This window comes from Mobula birostris, chromosome 22 (genome assembly GCF_030028105.1).
Source record: "Mobula birostris isolate sMobBir1 chromosome 22, sMobBir1.hap1, whole genome shotgun sequence".
Lineage (NCBI taxonomy): Eukaryota > Metazoa > Chordata > Chondrichthyes > Myliobatiformes > Myliobatidae > Mobula > Mobula birostris.
This window is the reverse complement of record NC_092391.1, coordinates 5,121,258-5,143,283: the sequence shown is the minus strand read 5'-3', so window position 1 is coordinate 5,143,283 and position 22,026 is coordinate 5,121,258. Positions and strand designations below refer to the sequence as shown.

Genomic DNA, 22,026 nt, shown 5'->3' with positions numbered 1-22,026 from the left:
GTAAGAGATTTTTGTGCTAAGTGAACAAGTTAGATAATCAGCATTCAGTAAAATCTTGGCGTACAAACCACTCTGCTCACTGCTGGGAGAGATTAAGTTTGTGCAAATGTCCAGCTGAGATCGCCAGCTCCATTCTCACCAGATTCTTTCACTACATCAGGCCATCCTCACGTGAGCAGAAAAGCTGAACACCATCATACAGAAAGAATATAAAACAGCCTTTCCTTGTGCGAGGATCCACCAGTATACCCAGTGTAGTGTGTAAATCTCAACAAAAAGGGATTTTGGAAGTAATCCAATAGCACATATCCAAAACCAGACTATGCCCAATTGCAGACATGAGTGAAAACTCATTGTGAAGTAGCAAATGTGTATCACCGCAAAGTTCTCCAGTTACAACCCTGCTGTTATTCATGGGTATTGAACAGTTTCAGACAGAATACTGTGTGAAGACTTACCAACATCAATGAAGGACTACATCTAAAACTTTATCTGTATCATAGCAGTAAAATGAAAACAATTCTGAAATAAGATAAACTAAAGTGCCAGCTTATGGTGAAGATAGTGTGACAAGATACAAGTTTATTTGTGTTAACAACCAAGAAGTTTGGTGTATGGTTCAATGTACACGTGATAAATTTGACAATTCTGACTTCAGTACGAAAAGATGAGACTCCTACCTTTAATAAAGCAAGAGCGACGTTGAAGATCACACTTATTCCCTTTGAAAATAAAAGTTACCAAAATTTAAATAAATTAATAGAAGCAAATAATCCTGAGAATTTTCAAAGTTATTTCTCAACATACAAGGTGTTAATATACCCTTATGTAAACTATTAGCAATTGCTTGAGGTTTTTAAACGGCTAAATAAACTAACCACAACAGTTTAATTTTGTGTAATTCCTTTGTCATTTCGATACTGAAGTAAATATATTTTTATTTTTGCTGCTGCAAGCTGAGGACTGTCTAACGAACCAGAGTGGATCAGGACAATGGTTCAGTGTCTTGGACCACAACAGCTACAGCAACTATTTTGACAAGGCGCCCTTAAGTTCAACATCATTTCAATTTGCATCAGGCTGCAATTCACTTTGTTCACAGATTGGCATATTTAATATTATAGACAACAATGCTTTGTAAATCTCTACAGATGTAAGCCAAGGCATCCAATAGAGAGCATGTTCAAATGTTAATGTGTCTCTAGCTTGTTAAAATGCTGTCCCTCAATTCTCAGCCCCTAAGCTTTTTGTGAACAGAACTTTGCTGAATTCTACACAGGACATCATTAACATAATTTAACACAACGTTCTTAGTTGCTATTTTTGGTCACTTTACCAATGGAGAGAAAAGGAAACGGCAGATGAATAGCAAGAGATTATTAACACTTTTCTTTTAACAATGTGTTTTCAAAGCAGACGCAAAACCTCCTTCAATCACTGGTTTAACCATCAAATGACCTACTTCTTAAAGACACATTTACATACTAGATAATGTAGTTAAGAAGGCATGTGGCACGCTTGCCTTTTTTAATCGAGACTTTGAGTTCAAAAGTCAGGAAGTTAAGTTGCAGCTTTAGAAAAGTCTAGTTAGGCCACATCTGGAGTACTGCACACAGTTCTGGTCGTCCATTATAGGTTTGCTATCCCTGTAACACATACATGTATACCTTCCATAGAGAGTAATTCATTATAATGACATATTGAGGTAGTACATAGGAAAACCAGAACAGAATGTAGAATGTGGTTTACAGTAGAGAAAGTGCAATGCAGGCAGGCAGTACAGTGTAAATGCCCAACCCAGTGCTGTTACAAGGCAGAATCACACAGCTACTTTTAAAACTCCAATTTATTTGTCATGTCTACATTGAAGGCTACAGAGAAACGTGTCATTTGCATTAACAGCCAACACACCTGAGGGTACACTGGGGGCAGCCTGCAAGTGTTGCTATATATTGCAGCATCAACACAGCATGTCCACAATGCTCCGCAGGACATCACAGAACACAATCAGCAAGTAAACAACGACAGCAAAACGAGCCACGATCCTCTCTCCCTCCCACCCACAGAGAGTCCTCTAACTCCACGACAGGCCTGCCGACACTGGACTTCAACCTCCCCTGTGGACACACAGGGATTTACAGATCTTGCTCTGGTCCACGGAGCTTGAGTTCCAGACTTCTACTTCTACTCTTGGCATTGATCGCAGGACATGCTGATTACTGAAGCCTAGGAAGGCCTCGAGCTCTGTTCTCACTAGACTGAAAACTGGGGGTGGGGGACCATCGCAATTTGTTTCTCCTGCTTGCATGGAATTCCAACTCCACTGACCTAGGGAGACCCTCATCCATCCTCTGCCAATCTGACATCCAACATCTTGGACTTGGAATCCAGCCTGGCCTCTAACTCATCCACATCACTGTACTTAAACCCTACCCTGATCCCTAACTCTCCTGTTTGTCCCCATAACCATCCTAAAAAATAAAAAATTAAAAACAACAAAGTTGAGCTGTGACTCAATGGAAGCCGCAGCTTGGTGCCATCTTTGCTCCATTGTTTCAGCATTGGGGTACAACCAATACATCTCCAAGCTTTGAAATATTTCCACACTTCTCACAACTGACTGGCCTTATCTCAAATAATAATGAGGCAGCCTACAGAGAAGTCATCACCCAGACAAGGTGGTGTCAAGAAAACAACCTCTCTCTCTCTCTCTCAATGTTGCAAAGACAAAGGAGCTGGTTGTGGACTACAGGGGGAATGGAGACAGGCTCACCCTATTGACATCAATGGATCTGGGGTTGAGAGGGGAATAGCTTTAAGTTCCTCGGTATGCACATCACCAATGACCTCACTTGGTCTGTACATACGGGCTGTGTGGTGAAAAAGATATAACAGTGCCTCTTTCACCTCAGACGGTTGAGGAAGTTCAGCATGAATACCCGAATCCTAAGGACTTTCTATAGGGACACAACTGAGAGCATCCTGACTGGCTGCATCACTGCCTGGTATGGGAACTGTACTTCCCTCAATCACAGGACTCTGCAGAGAGTGGTGCGGACAGCCCAGCGCAACTATAGGTGGGAACTTCCCACTTTTCAGGACATTTACAGCGACAGGCACGTAAGAAGGGCCTAAAGGATCACTGGAAACCTGAGTCACCTCAACCGCAAACTGTTGCAGCTGCTACCATCCAGGAAATGGTACTGCAACATTAAAAGCCAGGACCAACAGGTTCCAGGACAGCTTTTTCCATCAGACTGATTAATTCACAGAGACAACTGTATTTCTACGCTATACTGTCTCTGTTCTGTTGTACATACTACTTATTACAAATTACTATAATTTGCACATTCAGATGGTGACGTAACGTAAAGATTTTTACTCCTCATGTATGTGAAGGATGTAAGAAATAAAGCCAATTCAATTCAAACAGTGCTTCTGACTGGAATATGTACAGGAGAGAGATAGATCAGCTGTCTGAGTGGTGTTGCAACAACCTTGCACTCAATGTCAATAAGACCAAGGAAATGATTGTAGACTTCAGGAAGGGGACGTTGAGGGAACACACACCAGTCACTGAGGGATCAACAGTGGAAAGGGTGAGCAGTTTCAAGTTCCTGGATGTCAACATCTCTGACGATCTATCCTATGCCCAACATGTTGATGCAATTACAAAGAATGCAAGTAGATTTGGTATGTCAGCAAAAGCTCTAGCAAATTTCTCCAGATGTATCTGGAGAGCATTCGAACGGGTTATATCACTGTCCAGTATGGTTGGCCATTGCACAAGATCGGAAGATCCTGCAGAGGATTGCAAACTCAGCCAGCTCCATCATGTGCACCGACCTCCCCAGCATTGAGGACATCTTCAAAAGATAATGCCTCAAAAAGATGGCATTCATTACTCAGAACCTGCCCTCTTCTCATTGATACTGCCAGGGAGGTGATACACACACTCAAAGGTTTTAGGAACAGCTTCTTCCCCTCTGCCGTAGATTTCTGAATGGACAATGAACCCATGTACTGTACACTACCTCGCTGTTTTGCTCTCTGTTTGCACTACATATTTAATTTTATTTTAAATCCATTTCTTATTGTAGTTTACAGTTTTTCTTATTATGTATTGCACTGCACTGCTGCCACAAAACAACAAGTCTGACAATACATATTGGTGATATTAAACCTGAGTCTGAACATCACTAATTAATACAGATAAGAACAGCATTAACAAAGCTATCATTTCCATCATTATGGTTTCTGATATCAGGATTACCTCGCATACTGGCAGACACCAGAGTAAAATTTTAAACCATGTTAGGGAATACTAACAGCAGCATGTTCAACAGATTAATATTACACAGTACTTAATTGAAAACAAGGGTCTGGATTAATTGGACACCGACCTTTACTGAAATCTCATTCCTAGAATGTGCAAAACCAAGCTTAATTTAAATCCAAACAACAGGAATTCTGCAGATGCTAGAGTTTCAAGCAACACACATCAAAGTTGCTGGTGAAGGGTCTCGGCCTGAAACGTCGACTGCACCTCTTCCTAGAGATGCTGCCTGGCCTGCTGCGTTCACCAGCAACTTTGATGTGTGTTGCTTAATTTAAATCTTTCTCTTACATCACCACAAAATTAGAGAAAGTTGTGGTTATTAGAAAACACACTGAACTGGCAGAAGTGCCAGTTTGAGGTGTGACAGTAGCATTGCAGTTAGCACGACGCTGTTATGGCTTGGATATCGGACTGTAAGAAATTTGTATATCCTTCACACGAGCAAGTGGGTGTTCTGATTTCTTCCACAGTCCAAAGACATACCAGTTAGTGAGTTATCTGGGTCACTGTAAATTGTCCTGTGATTAGGCTAGGGTGAAATAGGTGGGCTTTTGGATATTGCAGCTTTTTGGGCTGGACGGGCCTGTTCCATGCTGTATCTCTAAGTAAAAAATACATAAAATGTTTTTTTTAAAACAAAACAATTAACTTAACAGTAATTGATCCACTGAACTTGCAGAAGTGAATGGGGAAGCTATCAGCTACAAAATAATATGCAACTGTTTCAAATATATTTTAACAATAACAAATGGATAATTAATTTCAACTTTAAAAAAATAACTGATAGGATAATTACATTTTTGATGGGAATTTATCAAAAGTGCCAAGAACACACTGGCCCATTTTTGAAATCAAATCTCAACTGAAACTCCAATATTTATAGACTGAAGCAAGGTGATTAATTAAACGCTATTTCACACACACCCTTTGAAGAAAACCACAATATGTAATGAAAGGCTTGTGTCGTATTGCTATCGCGATCATTACAAGCCATTGTCCTATATGCAGCACCACCATGTGGCTGATACAGGTACTACTAGATTCAGGAGTAAACTGCAGTTATGAAGAGATTGCTGTATTTGGTACGTGTAAATCGAAACATATGGTGAAATGCTTTGTTTGCATCAATGAATAACACAGTATGCTGGGGGCAGACCACAAGTGTTACCACACTGAATCTTTGCATCGTGCCCTTTTGCTGTCCATTCTAAAGAAAACTTTAATTGAATGAGTCATAGAGGAATACCCAGGAGTTGTTCCCTGACCACAATTAAACTGAGCATAAAATTTACACACACTTGATTGGTCTCAAGGGTGTCTGTACTTCTGTCACGTGTACATTGAAACATAAAGTTTGCTTCAAAACAAATCAGCGAAGATTGTGCTGGAGCAGGGGCAGGAGGTGGAGTGCTCCTCGATCAAAAGCCAGTGATCCCCATGGACGGATGTCGTGCTGGAAGCCACTAAGGATGAAGACCAGTGGTTACGGACTGAGGTCAGTGGGACTTATGGTTGAGGGCTTGTGATGATCTCTGACTGGGGAAACGGTGGAGGGGTGGGGGTTAGAAGAAAGATTTTGCTGTTATTATGTCTGTATAAGACCACACAAAGCATAAAGGGCAGGATTAGGCCATATGGCCTATCAAGTTGGCTGTGCCATTACATCGTCAGTGACACACAAAACGCTGGAGGGACTCAGCAGGCCAAAGCTGCATCTATGGGACAGAGTGGTGGTCTTGAAGCTTTGGCTCTTAAAGGCTTCAGTCAGAGAAAGGAAAAGAAAAGAAAAACAAAAGGTAAACAACAGGAATTCTGCAGATGCTGGAAATTCAAGCAACACACATCAAAGTTGCTGGTGAACGCAGCAGGCCAGGCAGCGTCTCTAGGAAGAGGTGCAGTCGACGTTTCAGGCCGAGACCCTTTGTCAGGACTAACTGAGGGGTCTCGGCCTGCTACGTCGACTGTACCTCTTCCTAGAGATGCTGCCTGGCCTGCTGCGTTCACCAGCAACTTTGATGTGTGTTGCTTGAAAAACAAAAGGTTTTTTTTTCTTCCCTTCTTTATTCTGATCAGCTAGGATAGTAGAGATGCCAGGCAGAGTAGCTGAATGCTCTTCATGCGGGATGTGGGAGTACAGGGAGACCTCCAGAGTCCCTGATGACTACAACTGTGAGAAGTGCATCCAGCTGCAGCTTCTAACAATTTGCGTTACGGAATTGGAGCTGCAACTGGATGAGCTCCTGATCACTCGGAAGGCTGAAGGGGTGATAGTGAAGACATATAGAGAGATAGTTACACCCAAGGTGGTGCAGGACACAGGAGTTAAGGAGCCAGTGCAAAGTACCAAAATGGCCATCCCTCTCAATAACAGGCATATCACTTTGGATACTGTTGGAGGTTCGACCCAACAGAGGAGAGTCACAATGGTCAGGTCTCTGGCACTGAATCTGCCTCTGTGACTCAGAGGGGAAAGAGGGAGAAAAGGCACACTATGGTGATAGGGGATTCATTAGCTAGGGGAACGGAAAGGACGCTCTGTGAACGAGAACGAGATTCCAGGATACTATGTTGCCTCCCAGGCGCCAGGGTCCAGGACACCTCAGATCAAGTCCTCAGCATTCTCAAACAGGAGGGTGAGCAGCCAGGAGTTGTAGTCCACGTAGGTACCAATGACATGGGTAAGATGAGTGACGAGGTTTTGAATAGGGAGTTCAGGGAGTTAGGTGCTAAGTTAAGAGAGAGGATCTTCAGAGTTGTGATCTCAGGATTGCTAACCGTGCCACGCACCAGTGAGGCCTGAAGTAGGAGGATTTACATGTCTAAGAAGTTGGTGTAGGAGGGAGGTTTTTGGATCATTGGACTCTCTTCAAGGGAAGGTAGGACCTGTACAGAAAGGATGGTTTACAGCTGAACTGGATGGAGACTAATAACTAACGGGAAGGTTTGTTAATGCTGTACGGTAGGGTTTAAGCTAGAGTTGGGGGGGGGGAGGGGGATGAGAACCAGAGTGCCAGAACAGTTAGTGCAGAGGTAGATGTTGGTAAGACCTCAGACAAAGTTAGGAATGAGAAGGTTGAGCATGGTGTGACTTCTGTCCTGAACTGCCTATATTTCAATGTGAGAAATGTCACAAGAAAATTGGATAATATTGCTGAAGATGTGGTAGCTGATTTACAAACAGAGGCAATGAATAGTGAGGAGAGGCTGCTGATAGGGCAAAATTGCAGTCGACAGGATGAGTTGTTATGTAAATGCAGACAAAATCGAAAAGGGTGAATACAGGACTGAAGTGTATGGAATAAGGTAGATGAACTTGCAACACAGTTACAGATTGGCAGGTATTATGTTGTAGACATCACAAAATCATGGTTGAAAGATTATAGCTGGGAGCTCAGTGTCGAAGGATACAGATTGTATTGAAAGGAGAGGCAGGAAGGCAGAGGGGGCGGCTCTGGTTAAAAAATGAAATCAGATCATTAGAGAGATGACATAGGGTCGGTAGGTGTTGAACCATTGCGTCCAGAGCTAAGGAATTGCCAAGGTAAAAAGACCCTGACGGGAGTTGTATATAGACCCCTAAATAATAGCAAGGATGTGGCCTACAAATTACAACGGGAGATAGAAAATGCATGCCAAAAGGGCAATGTTACAATAGTCATTCTGGACTTCAATATGCAGGAGGATTGGGAAAATCAGGTTGGTGCTGGATTACAGGAGGGCGAATTTCTAGAGAGCCTACGAGATAGCTTTTTGGAGCTACTCGTGGTTGAGCCCACTAGAGGATAAGCTATTCTGGATTGGTTTGGAACAATGAACTGGCATTGAATAAAGAGCTTAAGATAAAAGAATTCTTAGGATTATAGTGGGGTAAAAGGAATTACAGAGGCATGAGAGAGGAGTTGGCCAGAATTGATTGGAAAAAAACACTGACATGGATGACAACAGAGCAGCAATGGCTGGAATTTCTGGAAGCAATTCGAAAAGCTCAGGATGTATACTTCCCAAAGAGGAATAAGTATTCTAAAGGCAAGAAGACACAACTGTGGCTAACAAAGCCAACATAAAAGAGAAGGAGATGGTATATAATATAGCAAAAATTAGTAGGAAGTTAGAGGATTGGGAAGCTTTTAAGAACCAACAGAAGGCATCTAAGAAGTCGCTAAAAAGGTAAAGATCGATTATGAAAGCAAGCTAGCCAATAATATTAAAGAACTAAAGAGGATATCAAAAGTTTCTTCAGATACATAAAGAGTAAGAGAGGCGAGAGTGGATATCGGACCGCTGGAAAACAATGCTGTAGCGGTAATAATGGGGAAGAATGAAATAGCAGATGAATTGTATAAGTATTTTGTGTCAGACACTAGCAGTATGGTGGAAGTTCCAGGTGTCAGCGGTCATTAAGTGTGTGAAGTTACCATAACTAGAGAGAAGGTTCTAGGAAAACTGAAAGGTCTGAAGGTATATAAGTCACCTGGACCAGATGGTGTATCACCCAGAGTTCTGAAAAAGGTGGCTGAAGAGATTGTGGAGGCATTAGTAATGATTTTCCAAGAATCACTACGTTCTGGAATGGTGCAAGAAGACTGAAAAATTACAAATGTCACTCTACTCTTCAAGAAGGGAGAGAGGCGGAAGAAAGGAAACTATAGGTCAGTGAGTCTGACCTGAGTTGTTGGGAAGATGTTGGAATCGATTATTCATTGTTAGTCAATGAGGTCTTAGGGTTCTTGGAGGCACATGATAAAATAGGCTGTAGTTAGCATTACTTCCTCAAGGAAAAATCTTGCCTGACAAATCTGTTGGAATTCTTTGAAGAAATAACAAATAGGACAAAGGAGAATCAGTTGATGTTGAGATGGCAGATGGAATACAGTGTCAGTAAGTGTATGGTCATGCACTCTGGTAGAAGAAATAAAAGGGTTGACTATTTTCTTAATGAAGATGAAATACAAAAACTGAGGCACGAAGGAACTTGGGAGTCCTTGTGCAGGATTCCTTAAAGGTTAATTTGCAGATCAAGTCTGTGGTGAAAGGCAAATGTCATGTAAGCATTCTCATTTCAAGAAGATTAGAATATAAAAGCAAGGATGTAATGTTGAGGCTTTATGAAGTACTGGTGAGGCCTCACCTGGAGTATTGTGAGCAGTTTTGGGCCCCTTATCTTAGAAGGGATGTGCTGAGAGTGGAGAGGGTTCAAAGGAGGTTCACAAGAATGATTCCAGGATTGAATGGCTTGTCATATGAAAAGTGTTTGATGGCTCTGGGTCTGTATTCACGAGAATTCAAAAGACTTAAGGGTGACTTCATTGAAACCAACTGAATGGTGAAAGGCATTGATAGAGTGGATATGGAGAGGATGTTTCCTTTGATGGGAGAATATAAGACCAGAGGACACAGCATCAGAAGGGAAGGGCATCCTTTTAGAACAGAGGTGAGGAGAAATTTCTTTAGTCAGTATGGTGAAACTGTAGAATTCTTTGCTACAGGCAGCTGTGGAGGCCTAGTCTTTATGTATACTTAAAGCAGAGGTTGACAGATTCTTGATTGGCCAGGGTATGAGGGATTTAGGGAGAAGGCAGGAGATTGGGGCTGAGGGGAAAATTGGATCAGCCATGATGAAATGGCGGAGCAGACCCAATGGGCCAAATGGCCTAATTCTGCTCCTATATTTTATGGTCCAAACAGATGACGTTTCAGGCAGAGACCCTTCATCAGGCCCGATGAAGGGTTGCAACCCAAAACGTCGGTTGTTTACTCTTTTCCATAGGTGCTGCCTGGCCTCCTGAGTTCTCCATCATTTTGTTTGGGTTGCTATTCTCTCTTCTCCTCTCTCCCATTGGGCAGAAGACACAAAAGCCTGAAAGCGAGTATCACCAGGTTCACAGACAGCTTCGACCTCACTGTTATAAGACTATGGAATGGTGCACTAGTACAATTAGTTGATGCTCGGATGCACTGGGACACATCATCAGTGAAATAACCTAGGGTCATTGGGTGTCTCAGGTCTTTCAACATCAGACACTCCTGTCCAGGGTTGATCAGGCCCTGGCTTGTTTCCAAGCAGCATTAGTCCACAGGTCATACATCCTGATCCACAGCGACCTGGGGGCTCGCTCAGCAGCCCCTGTAATGGTCCTGATGGCTCTTTTCTTTGCAGTTTCTGTAATGCCAAGGAGAGAGTAGGTTCTGCACAGTGAGTAGGCAGCAAAGCCTCTACAGGTTCACATTGTGCCCTCCACCCGTCTCTGGCACGGCTCTACCAGTTCCTGGTATTTGGCATTCTTACGTTCAAGTGCCTCCTCAATCCAGTCTTCCCAAGGAATGGCAGTTCAACCTTGACCACGTTTCCAGGTTTCTGGACTCTTGATCTCACAATCTACCTCGTTATTATCCTCCACCTTACTGTCTACCTGCACTCTCACTGTAACACTTTAATCTGTATTCTATTGTTTTACCTTGTACTACCACAATGCATTGTGTAAATTGATTTGTATGAACAATATACACATTTTTCACTGTACACTAGTACATATGACAATAATAAACCAATTCTAATTCCCACATGGTATGGAGCTGCACTCAGCTAGGCAAGTGAGGAACAAACATAAGCACTCAGATCCTGCAAACACAAGAGATTCTGCAGATGCTGGAAATCCAGGGTAACACACACAAAATGCTGAAGGCATTCAGTAAGCCAGGCTGCATCTATGCAGGGCATTTTGGGCTGAGTTTATTCTCCTCCATAGATGCTACCTGACCTGCTGAACTCCTCCAGAATTTTGCGTGTGTTACTCATACCCCGTGGCTGCCGAGTGGTAATCTCGACTCTCAAGAAATCGGGTGTTGTCTGTACACTGTCTCTAACCTAAGACATTTTTAACGTGGCCTAATAAGCTGGACTCGTTTCTTGTTCTTGCTTTTGGGAGGAAGATTGAACAAGTATTGAATAGAAATTGTAGAAATGAACAAAGAAGTTAATTATAAACACTTCACACACAGGAGTGTGAATATTTCATATGAACAGCCTACTTTGAACTTTGACCGTTTAAAGTAGTAATACCAGCATCTCAAACACGAGGAAATCTGCAGATGCTGGAAATTCAAGCAACACACACAAAATGCTGGTGAACGCAGCAGGCCAGGCAGCATCTCTAGGAAGAGGTACAGTCGACGTTTCGGGCCGAGACCCTTCATCAGGACTAACCGAAATAAGAGCTAGTAAGAGAGTAAGAATCTCTTCTTTCAGTTAGTCCTAACGAAGGGTCTTGGTCCGAAACGTCAACTGTACCTCTTCCTATGGATGCTGACTGGCCTAATACCAGTATCTTACCATTTTCAGAGAAAAGTGATGAAGCATTAATGAAATCAATTTAAATGCATGGAAATAAGTTGTCTGGAAGAGGCTAACCAAATGCTGTTGTGCACTCAGTCTTCTGACTGAATTGAGAACTCAGATCTAATGCAACCACAAATAACACTGCCAGACAGACTGTGCAAACAATGGACACCACAAGTATTCATCCACAACTGCAGGGAGGTCTAATCTCACTGGTATCATGAGCAGTGGCCATGTCAGAGATTGCATCTGGAGGGAATCACCTAAAGAGACAGTCTCGAGGGACTGACCACTGCTACTGCTGATGTTATAAGACCAGCATTCAAATTCCAAATTAAACAAATTATTTAATGTCCACAAATTTGAATCCTTGCAACATAGTTGCCCAAATTTTGATTGGTAAAAAAATTGCTTACTTGGGAAAATAATCTCCTTTATTATGGCAAGATTTAAACAGCAAAACAATTTAAACTGAATGGTCAGAAATGGCTTCTTTAAATCCCCTATACTCTGCAAATTCACAGACTGTGCACATCATCCCCTGCTGCAGAAGGGTACAAGGAAACAGGCAATAAAACATTGGAGCAGAATTAGGCCATTTGGCCATCATGGTTGATTTATTATTCCTGTCATCCCCATTCTCCTCTCTTCCTCCCGTAACCTTTGATGTCCTTCCTAATCAAAAAGCTATCAACCACCACTTTAAAAATAAATTTAAAAGGTACATCTACAAATTAAAGTGCTTGCGAACATTCCAAGAACAGATAAAACTCTCAAGGTTGTAACCTGAGAGCACTGGATAAATATACGGCTTTATCTTGGTCTGAAAATAACTTTCTTTTCCTCAACTCTTCCAAACGAACAAATTCCAATTCCATTGAAATGTCTGCTAGGGAAGGAGATTTCAAGGCATCTATCAGTACTAAACTTCTTTGATGCTGCCAATTTATATAATCACAGAATACCCACAAGAACAAGATATTGTACTTTCAGGACAACGGACAAAAGAGAGTGAAGGAACTCAGTAGAAGCGCAGCAGAAACAGCAGGGTAAAGCAGCATCTATGGAAGGGAATAAATTGATGACATTTTGGGCTGAGGCTCTTCATCGAGGCTGGAAAGGAAGGGGTAAGAAGCCAGAATAAGAAGGTGGGGTGAGGAGAAAGAGTACAAGCTGGCAGGTGATAGGTGAGACCTAGTGAGGGGGGTGGTGGGTGGGAGGGGGAGGGAGGCAATGAACTGCCAAGTTAGGAGGTGATAGGTAGTAAAGGTAAAGGGCTGAAGAACAACAGAGAAAATCTGTAGATACCAGAAAACCAAAGCAACACACACAAAATGATAGAGGAACTCAGCAGGCCAGACAACATCTATGGAAAACAGTAAACAGTCAATGTTTTGGGCCAAGACCCTTCAGAGTCCTGATGAAGGGTCTCAGCCCTAAGCATCGACTGCAAGGGCTTAGGAAGGCGACATCTGATAGGAGAGGAGAATGGACCATGGAGAAGCAGAAGCAGGAGGGGCCATCAGAGGGAGGTGATAGGCAGGTGAGAAGAGAATGGAAGCCAAGCATGTTTTCAGGTAATTAATGCAGATATTCATGGCAAAATAACTGTCCACTGCAAAATGACCATTAAAGGAGCCATGGCATGAGAGAGCTGACCTCCACCTGTACTATAACTATTGCATGGCAGTTCTTCTAGCCAGGTGAAGCTTAAAATGACAAGGATTAAATTATTTTCTCCTAAAACTGACACAATTCTATAGATATATGGTGGATAGTATATCGACTAGTTGCATCACAGCCTGGTAAGGAAACACCAATGTGACTTGAATGGAAAAAGTTGTGGATATGGCCCAGTCCACCACAGGTAAAACCCTTCCCACCATTGAGCAAATCTACATGAAGCACTGCTGCAAGACAGCAACACCCATCATCAAAAACCCCCACCATCCAGGCCATGCTCTCCTCGCGCTGCTGCCATCAGGAAGGTGGTACAGGGCTCACACCACCAGGTTCAGGAACAGTTAGTACCCTTCAACCATCAGGCTCTGGAACCAGATGGGATAACTTCACCCGCCCCATCACTGAACTATTCCCACAGCCTATGGACTCACTTTCAAGGACTCTTCATCTCATGTTCTTGATACTTATTTCTTATTTATTATTATTATTTTCTTATTGTATTTGCATAGTTTTTTTTGTCTTTTGCACATTGGTTGTCTGTTCTGAGATGTGCATTCTTTCATTGATTTTATTGTATTTCTTTGATCTACTGTGTATGCCCAGAGGAAAATTAATCTCAGGGTTGTACACGGTGACATATATATATATATTTTGATAACAAATTTACTTAATATATTGACAGAGGCGGAGTTAAGATGGTGCCAAACGGCGACTCCTTTGTTTGCATCTTTGGAAACAGCTCTATTTCCATCTTTAATATCTTCATTTTTCCCTTTCAGGGTTCTTTTGAAGACCTTGACCTGGAGTTACACACTGACTTCGGTTCTTTGCAGGAATGGGACCTGTTCGTGAGGTTTCAGGACCAGCCGTCGTTCGGCATGCCAAGGGAGGCGTCCTAGTGTTTGGAAGCCTAAGATCTCGCGGCTCTGGAGACAGGTGGATCAAGGGTCAGTGTCACGGCGGGAGAATCACGTATCATTGGGTAGGCTGGAAAATCTTCCACTGTGGGCCCGAAGACCCGAGATCTTTGCGATCTTCAGGCATAGAGCTCGTAAAAAGTGACGAAACAGACTTTTTAACATCGTAAACCAGCGGGTTGTCGTTATATCTCCCGCTTGCTGTGAAAATGGGAGACACCTCCCTCACCCTTATTAGGGAGAGAGAGAACCTGTGTGGTCGAATGCCGGATGAATTACGATAGTCTTTGCAGTAATTGCAAGGTCTGTGTCGCTGCTATCGCTTAGCTCACGCTTGTGCTCGGTAGCGACTGTGCTTTTTGTTTTGCCGGTGGGGGGAGGGGGTATTGTTGCTCACCGCTGCTTATGCACGGGAGGGGGGAGCTTGGGGAGGTGGGACTTTGCAGTTCTCACGTTTAACTGTCATTCATTCTTTGGGGCACTTCTCTGCTTTTGTGGATGTTTGCGAAGAAAAAGCATTTCAGGATGTATATTGTATACATTTCTCTGACATTAAATTGAACCTCTGAAGTTTATAAAAACACACCTACCTCACAGAGAAGCAGATCAATGATGTGGAAGACCATATAGAGGGGAAACTTTGCAGTGAAGAGTGTAAGGAACCATTGCGAGGCATACATGTGTGCTTCAAGACTGATATTTAAGAAGTGGTTGTACAAATCTGGAATGTACTCCTGCATATAAAGACAAAATTGACAAGACTAGTAAAACACAGCTTTAGACACATCCAGTAAAAGTAACCAAACACATTAGAGGAGGTTATAAACACAAGGGATTCTGCAAATGCTGGAAATCCAGAGCAACAAAGACAAAACGTTAGAGGAACTCAGCAAGTTGAGCAGCTCACATTCTGTCTGGCATGCCTCCAACCTGATGGCATGAATTGATTTCTCTAACTTCTGGTCTCTCCGTTCTCCCCCCTCCACATCTTTGTCCATTCCCCTCCTCCTCCCTCTCCTATCAGATTCATCCTTCTTTAGCCCTTTACCTCTTCTACCTATCACCTGCCAGCTTCACACTTCATACCCTCTGCCATCACCCACCCACCATTCCCCCTCACTTGGTCTCACCTATCACCTACCAGCTTGTCCTCCTTTCCCTCCCCCTACCTTCTTATTCTGGACTCTGCCCCTTTCCTTGCCAGTCTTGATGAAGGGACTCAACTGAAATACCGATGTTTATTTACCTCCATAGACGCTACCTGACCTGCTGAGTTCCTCCAGCATTTCTCATGTATTAGAGTTTACCTGTTCTTTGAAAGCTATTTAGAATTATATCTAATATGGTTTTTTGTAATCTGTAAAAATACTTGGATAAAAGCTCGTTAGGTGTTGCTGCATATACCCTGGAGAGGTGCGAAATGGCCTGTACAATTTGGTGTTATTTTTAATGTAAAATGGCAAGGATGCCATCTTTATAATTTATTTTATCATGTCACGATATACTGTGATTGGTTATAGTACATGGAGTATATTCAAAATCACAATGGATTCTGCAGATGCTGGAAATCCAGAGGAACACACACACAAAATACTGCAGGATCTCAGCAGGTCTGGCAGCATCTATGGATATTTTGAGCCAACACCCTTCATCAGGACTGGAAAGGAAAAGAGAAGAAGCCAGAATAAGAAGGTGGGGGTGGGGAAGAGTATAAGCTGGCAGTGACAAGTGAGAGGGATGGTGGGTGGGTGGGGGAGAGGGTCTGAAAAGTGATAGGTGGAAGAGGTAAAAGGCTAAAGAAGGAATTTGATATGAGAGGAGAGTGGACCAAAGGAAAAAGGAACCAGGGGAGGTGATGGGCAGGTGAGGAGAGAAGGAATGAGAAGGGAACCAGAAACTCAAAGTGCTGCATTCAAAATGTTTCCCTCTGTGAACATATAGAAGCCTAAATTCACACAAGTTCCTATGAAAAGCAATACCACCAAACTTTAGTAAGGTAATTTCCAACACTTGGAACCAAAAGTAAATAGATTAACTAATTCTATAAAAAGTTAACTGAGGAAATACAGAAACTGAAACACATTATCAGAACAAGTTGCACCAAATTGCCACCCAGTCTCAAACAATTGGGGTTGTAAATATGGCCTTTTAAAATCATAAAGTAGGAAAAAGATCCACTCTACAAGGGATAAACATGCAAGACGCACCCAAGAGAAACCGCAGCTGTATGGCACCATGTTGAAAATTGGCAGAATTGTATCTCCACTGAAGATGAAGACTCAGTAGAAATTTTGTCTTAATTGTTGGAAGCTGCTGTGACTGTAGATCTCTGCTTGGAGAATTGTGAGCAGATTAGGGCCCCTTATCTAAGATAAGATGTGCTGGCATTGGAGAGGGTCCAGAGGAGATTCTCAAGAATGATCCTGGTGGGAATGAAAGGGTTAACGTAAGAAGAGCCTGTGTTTGCTGGAGTTTAGAAGAATGGTGAGGATGTCACTGAAACCTATCGAATATTGAAAGACCTAGGTAGAGTGGACATGGAGGGGGTGTTTCTCATAGTGGTAGTCTAGAACCAGAGGGCACTGCATCAGAATAAAAGGATGTTGCTTTAGAACAGAGATGAGGATACCTATTTATCCAGAGGATAGTGAATCTGTGGAATCCATTGCCACAGACTGGAATGGAGGCCAAGTCATTGGATATATTTAAAACAGATTTGATAGGTTCTTGCTTAAAAGGGGGTCAAAGATAGCAGGGAGAAGGCAGGAGAATGGAGTTGAGAGGGATAATAATCAGTTGTGATGGAATGACTGTGAAGGCTTGCTGGGCCAAATGGCCTAAATTCTGCTCCTATGTCTTATGGATCATGGTCTCATTCTCTGTAAAAGTACCATCCATTAAAAACAGATATACACTGACGTACTGGGTACTCCATTTGCTGATGGAATAAGCACAAGAAGAGATCACTATAGAGTGTTCCACATACAGAGAGATGCATTGGGAACCTGTTGCAAGCTCTTGCCATCCCTTTTGTCGCCGTGCTGGGAACCTGAGGTGAGCCCAACAAGCAGGCAGACCTGGGTCAGTGGCACGGCCACTCAGTGCTGGCATATGGAAGACAAGGTCTTTACCCTGGCTGGTCTGATGAGCATGGGTCATTGCTAGGGCTATGTGTTACTGACACAAGAGATTTTAGAGATATTGGAAATCTTGGGTAATATACACAAAGTGCTGGAGGAATTCAGCAGGTCAGGCAAAGAGAAATTAACAGTTCAACGTTCTGGGCCAACACCCTTCATCAGGATGAAGTCCTTTCAAATGTTTTCCTTGATATTGGTGTACTTTAATGATAGGACTTCACATGCACCCTAAACAGATGGTTTCCATAATTTTATCCTCAAGGAGGTGCTCTCTGACTCTATGATTAAACGTGGCAGTAATGGTACATTCAATAATTAATATACCAGAACAGCACAACCCAGGTGTCGAATCAGGAGAGTTTAAACCACTAACTCCAGGGCCAAGAGTATACTGATAAATTGACTCAAAAAGGTACATTCTGTCTAGATCTTTTTTTATGCCGTGGACCCCAAGTTGGGAACCCCTGGTTTAGAGGAACTGTGGATTTTTTATACAGAGCAACCATCACCTAAGGTGGGCACTTGGAAATCAAAGCCAGTTGAAAATAGAAGTGATTTGCAATGGTGGCAAGATTACTGATGGCATTTATAAAAGGTATAGTAATAAAATAAAAGCACAGAAGGCTTGCAAAAACTCTATTCCTCTCAGAATTTATACCTCCTGTCTCAGTATGCATGCCTATCCATGCAAGTTGTTCTACTGTTGCATGTACAATGGCCAGAGAGGATAGACTTCAACGGCACAAAACTACTGTGCTGTGCCAGTGGATTTTGGGACCACCTAGTGAAGGAAACCATTGTAATAAAACTAGAGGAAAAGTAGTTTAATAAAGACAAAGGTCTCACTCTAAGAACTGGAATTCGATGGGAAACAAGGTGGGACAGCGGAAATTTGATTGGTTGAAGGCTAACAAATCAGGAGGGACGGACGACGGGGGGTATATATATACACCACCGTACTAGACATGCCCAGGCATCCTGCCCAATGAAGATGGCAGAGTTTGTCACTGAAACATCAATACCTGTACCCGGCTGGAAGCCCAAGAAGAGTTTATTTGTTATTTGTTCTACTGTACTTCTGCAGTCACTTGAAAGCTTTTTAAAAACATGCAGCTTTGACCTACATTCAAAGCATCCACGTGCCTATCCAAGGGTTAGGGGCATTGATCTGCTTTTACCATCACGCCTGATAGGGCGTTCAGCATGGAATAACAGTTCCAGATGGGCTGAAGTGCCTGTTTCTGTTTGTAGTGCTCTGTGACTCTAACAATCGAGGGTACTCTTTCCTGTGATGAAAGGCCAATGATCTGAAACAATAATGCTGCCTAGTCTCGGTACATATTTGTATCCCAGCCCAGTTTTATGGTGCTCAACTGTGAGTAATAAATATAATAGAAAGATGGGCAACTCCCAAGATTATTCAACTATAGTTCCAAAGCATTAACATTCATGCGTTGAACTTTGACTTTTAAAAACTCGTTAAACTCGTACTTTATTTTGACCCATAAACTGAGTGGTGGACATTAAAAAAAATTAGATTTATTTGTCACATGTACATTAAAACATAATGCAGTGAAATGTGTTGTCTGCATCAAATCACATTAGCAAGGATTGTGCTGGATAGCCCACAGGTGTTACAACACTGCCACCACCAACACAGCAAGCCTACAACTTACTATCCCTAACTTTGTGGGCGGAAATTGGAGCACCTGGAGGAAATCCAGGCAGTCAGAGGGAGAGTGTACAAACTCCTTACAGAGAGCATCAGGAACTGAACCTAGATCTCACAGCGACACTGTGAAGTGCTGCACGAACTGCTAGGCTACCATGTGGCACTGCTTTATCTTAGAATCAGAATCACCTTATTGCCAGTATATGAAACAAACCAGGATTATATTTTGAACAAGAGAAAATCTGCAGATGCTGGAAATCCAAGCGACACACAAAATGCTGGAGGAACTCAGCAGGCCAGGCAGCATTTATGGAAAAAAAATTCAGTCGACGTTTCAGGCTGAGACGCTTTGGCAGGACTTGAGAAAAAATGCTGAGGAGTAGATTTAAAAGATGGGGGAGGGGAGAGATAAACACAAGGTGATAGGGGAAACCCAAAGGGGGCGGGATTAAGTAAAGAGCTGGGAAGTTGATTGGTGAAAGAGATACAGGGCTGGAGAAGGGGGAATCTGATAGAAGAGGACAAAGGCCCTGGGAGAAAGAAAAGGGGGAGGAGGAGCACCAGGCAGGCAAGGAGATAAGGTGACAGAGGGAAAAGGGGATGGGGAATGCTGAAGGTGGGGGTGGGGGGCATTACCGGAAGTCTGAGAAATTGATGTTCATGCCATCAGATTGGAGGCTACCCAGGCAAAATAAAGGTGTTGTTCCTCCAACCCAAGTGTGGCCTCTTCACAACAGTGGAGTAGGCCATGGATAGACATATTAGAATGGGAATGGTAAGTGGAATTAAAATGGGTGGCCACTGGGAAATCCCGCTTTCTCTGGCAGATGGAGCACAGGCGCTTGGCGAAGCGGTCTCCCAATCTATGTCGGGTCTCACCAATATACAGGAGGCCACACTGGGAGCACCGAACACAGTAAATGACCTCAACAGGCTCATAGGTGAAGTGTCGCCACACCTGGAAGGACTGTTTAGGGCCCTAAATGGTAGTGAGGGAGTAGGCGTAGGGGCAGGTGTAGTACTTGCTCCGCCTGCAAGGATAAGTGCCAGAAGGGATATCAGTGGGGAGGGACGAATGAACAAGGGAGTCACGTAGGGAGCGATCCTTGTGGAAAGCAGAAAATGGGGGGGAGGGAAAGATGCGTTTGGTAGTGGGGTCCTGTTGGAGATGGTGGAAGTTGCAGAGAATTATGTTTCGACGTGGAGGCTGGTGGGGTGGTAGGTGAGGACAAGAGGAACCCTATCCCAAGTAGGGTGGTGGGAGGATGGGGTGAGAGCAGATGTGTGCAGTTGAGGGCAATGTTAATAGTGGAGGAAGGGAAGCCACTTTCTTTGAAGAAGGGTTTGTCAGAATTGATTTTGGTTCAGTTTCAAGCATAAAAAAAACAGAAGACAATACCATAACAGACAACACAATAGCAACCAACAATTTACAAGACCATAATGCAAAGAGCTATGAGCAATCAACAATTAGTAGAACGGTCACATGGGCAAACATCAATAATCAAACTTAAAGAGGTGTGACCTTGTATTTAAGATTTAACCTTATCTGTGAGATTCCCCAACAAGTCTTGCAAGTATCAGTAATACAACCCAGACATTTTTGCGTGTTAATGATTGATGAATTTCCATTTCTTACCTGCATTAGTCTTTCCAACTGATAGAATTTGCAATGCAGGTCTTCAAAATTTTGTTTAAAAAGTTCCCTGAGTCCATAGTCAAACATGATTTTGACAAGAACGCTAAATGCCTGCTCTTCAGGCATCTGAAATGACAAAGTGAAAACGTCTTATTGCTTTGAACTGCTTTCAGCAACATAGCCAATGGTCCATCGGCAAACACTTACAGCTCTAAACCACTCAGATCTATTCAGAGCTTATCAGTCCCGTTCACTCCCTTTCAGTGCACTGTTAATTTGAGACAATTTTTTCTGACTACTGTTCAGATAACATTCCTATATATTAGTTTAAGATAACTTTATTTTACGTTACACGTTAATTATTTATGTAGGCCTTTATGCCCCTTCGAGCTGTGCCACCCAGCACCGGCCGACGTCCTGATTTAACTCTAACCTAATCACGGCACCAATTAATGTACCCGGTCCCTCTTGGACTTAGGGAGGAAACCAGAGCACCTGAAGAAAACCCACACATTCCAGGGTGAAGGCATATAGGAATTCCTTATCGAGGACACTGGGATTAAACTCTGGTGTCCTGAGCTGCAGTACCGTCATGCTAACCGCTATGCTACCGTGCTGCCTTTACAAAAACATTCCTTTACATTATACTTTACAAAAACTTTCCTTTACTATATACTTTGACATCTTGATTTCCTTCCAAGATTCTCACCGTTGCAGAAGCCAACCCCTTGTGAATCTGATTCCCTCAGATGACATCAAGAAATGGTCAAAATCACTGGAACCTGCAAAGTCTTGGGGCCAGAAAACATTCCAACAGGTTGCTTACCCTGACAGGAGTGTGATGGAACAGACCCCACGAGTCTCTACCTGAATGAACACACTGGCAACATCTCCCGGGCTGCATGACACCATCCAGAAAAAAAGCAACCCAACCACCATGCCAAATATCCATTCCCTCCACCACAAGCTTACAGCATGTTTCATCAGCAAAATGTACTGCATTTACTTGCTCAGGCCACTCTGCCAATAATTCCCAAACTTGTCTGTCATCTCCTCCTCCCCTCTCTCCTTTGGTCCACTCCCTTCTCCCATCAGATTCCTTCCTCTCCCGCCCTTTATCTTTCCTACCCATGTGGCTTCACCTATCACCTAGCTATCCTCCTTCCCCTCTCCCAACCCCCTTTTATTCTGGCAACTTCCTGCTTCCTTTCCAGTCCTAATGAAGGGTCTCAGCCCAAAAAGTTGATGGTTTATTCATTTCTATAGATAATAGCTGACCTATTGAGTTCCTCCAGAATTT

The 22,026-nt window shown here is 43.0% G+C and overlaps 1 protein-coding gene across 5 annotated transcripts in view; it reads right to left on the bottom strand.

Annotated features, from left to right (window-relative positions):
* LOC140186475 (rab GTPase-activating protein 1) overlaps positions 1–22,026 on the bottom strand; it is a 250,738-nt gene that overhangs the window by 28,822 nt on the left and 199,890 nt on the right. For all 5 annotated transcript variants that reach the window (XM_072240791.1, XM_072240793.1, XM_072240794.1 and 2 more), the window contains 3 exons: positions 20,727–20,852; positions 14,866–15,009; positions 681–722 (listed from right to left, as the gene is read on the bottom strand). In XM_072240791.1, the coding sequence (XP_072096892.1) occupies positions 681–722; positions 14,866–15,009; positions 20,727–20,852 (312 nt within the window). The remainder of the gene's footprint in view (positions 1–680; positions 723–14,865; positions 15,010–20,726; positions 20,853–22,026) is intronic.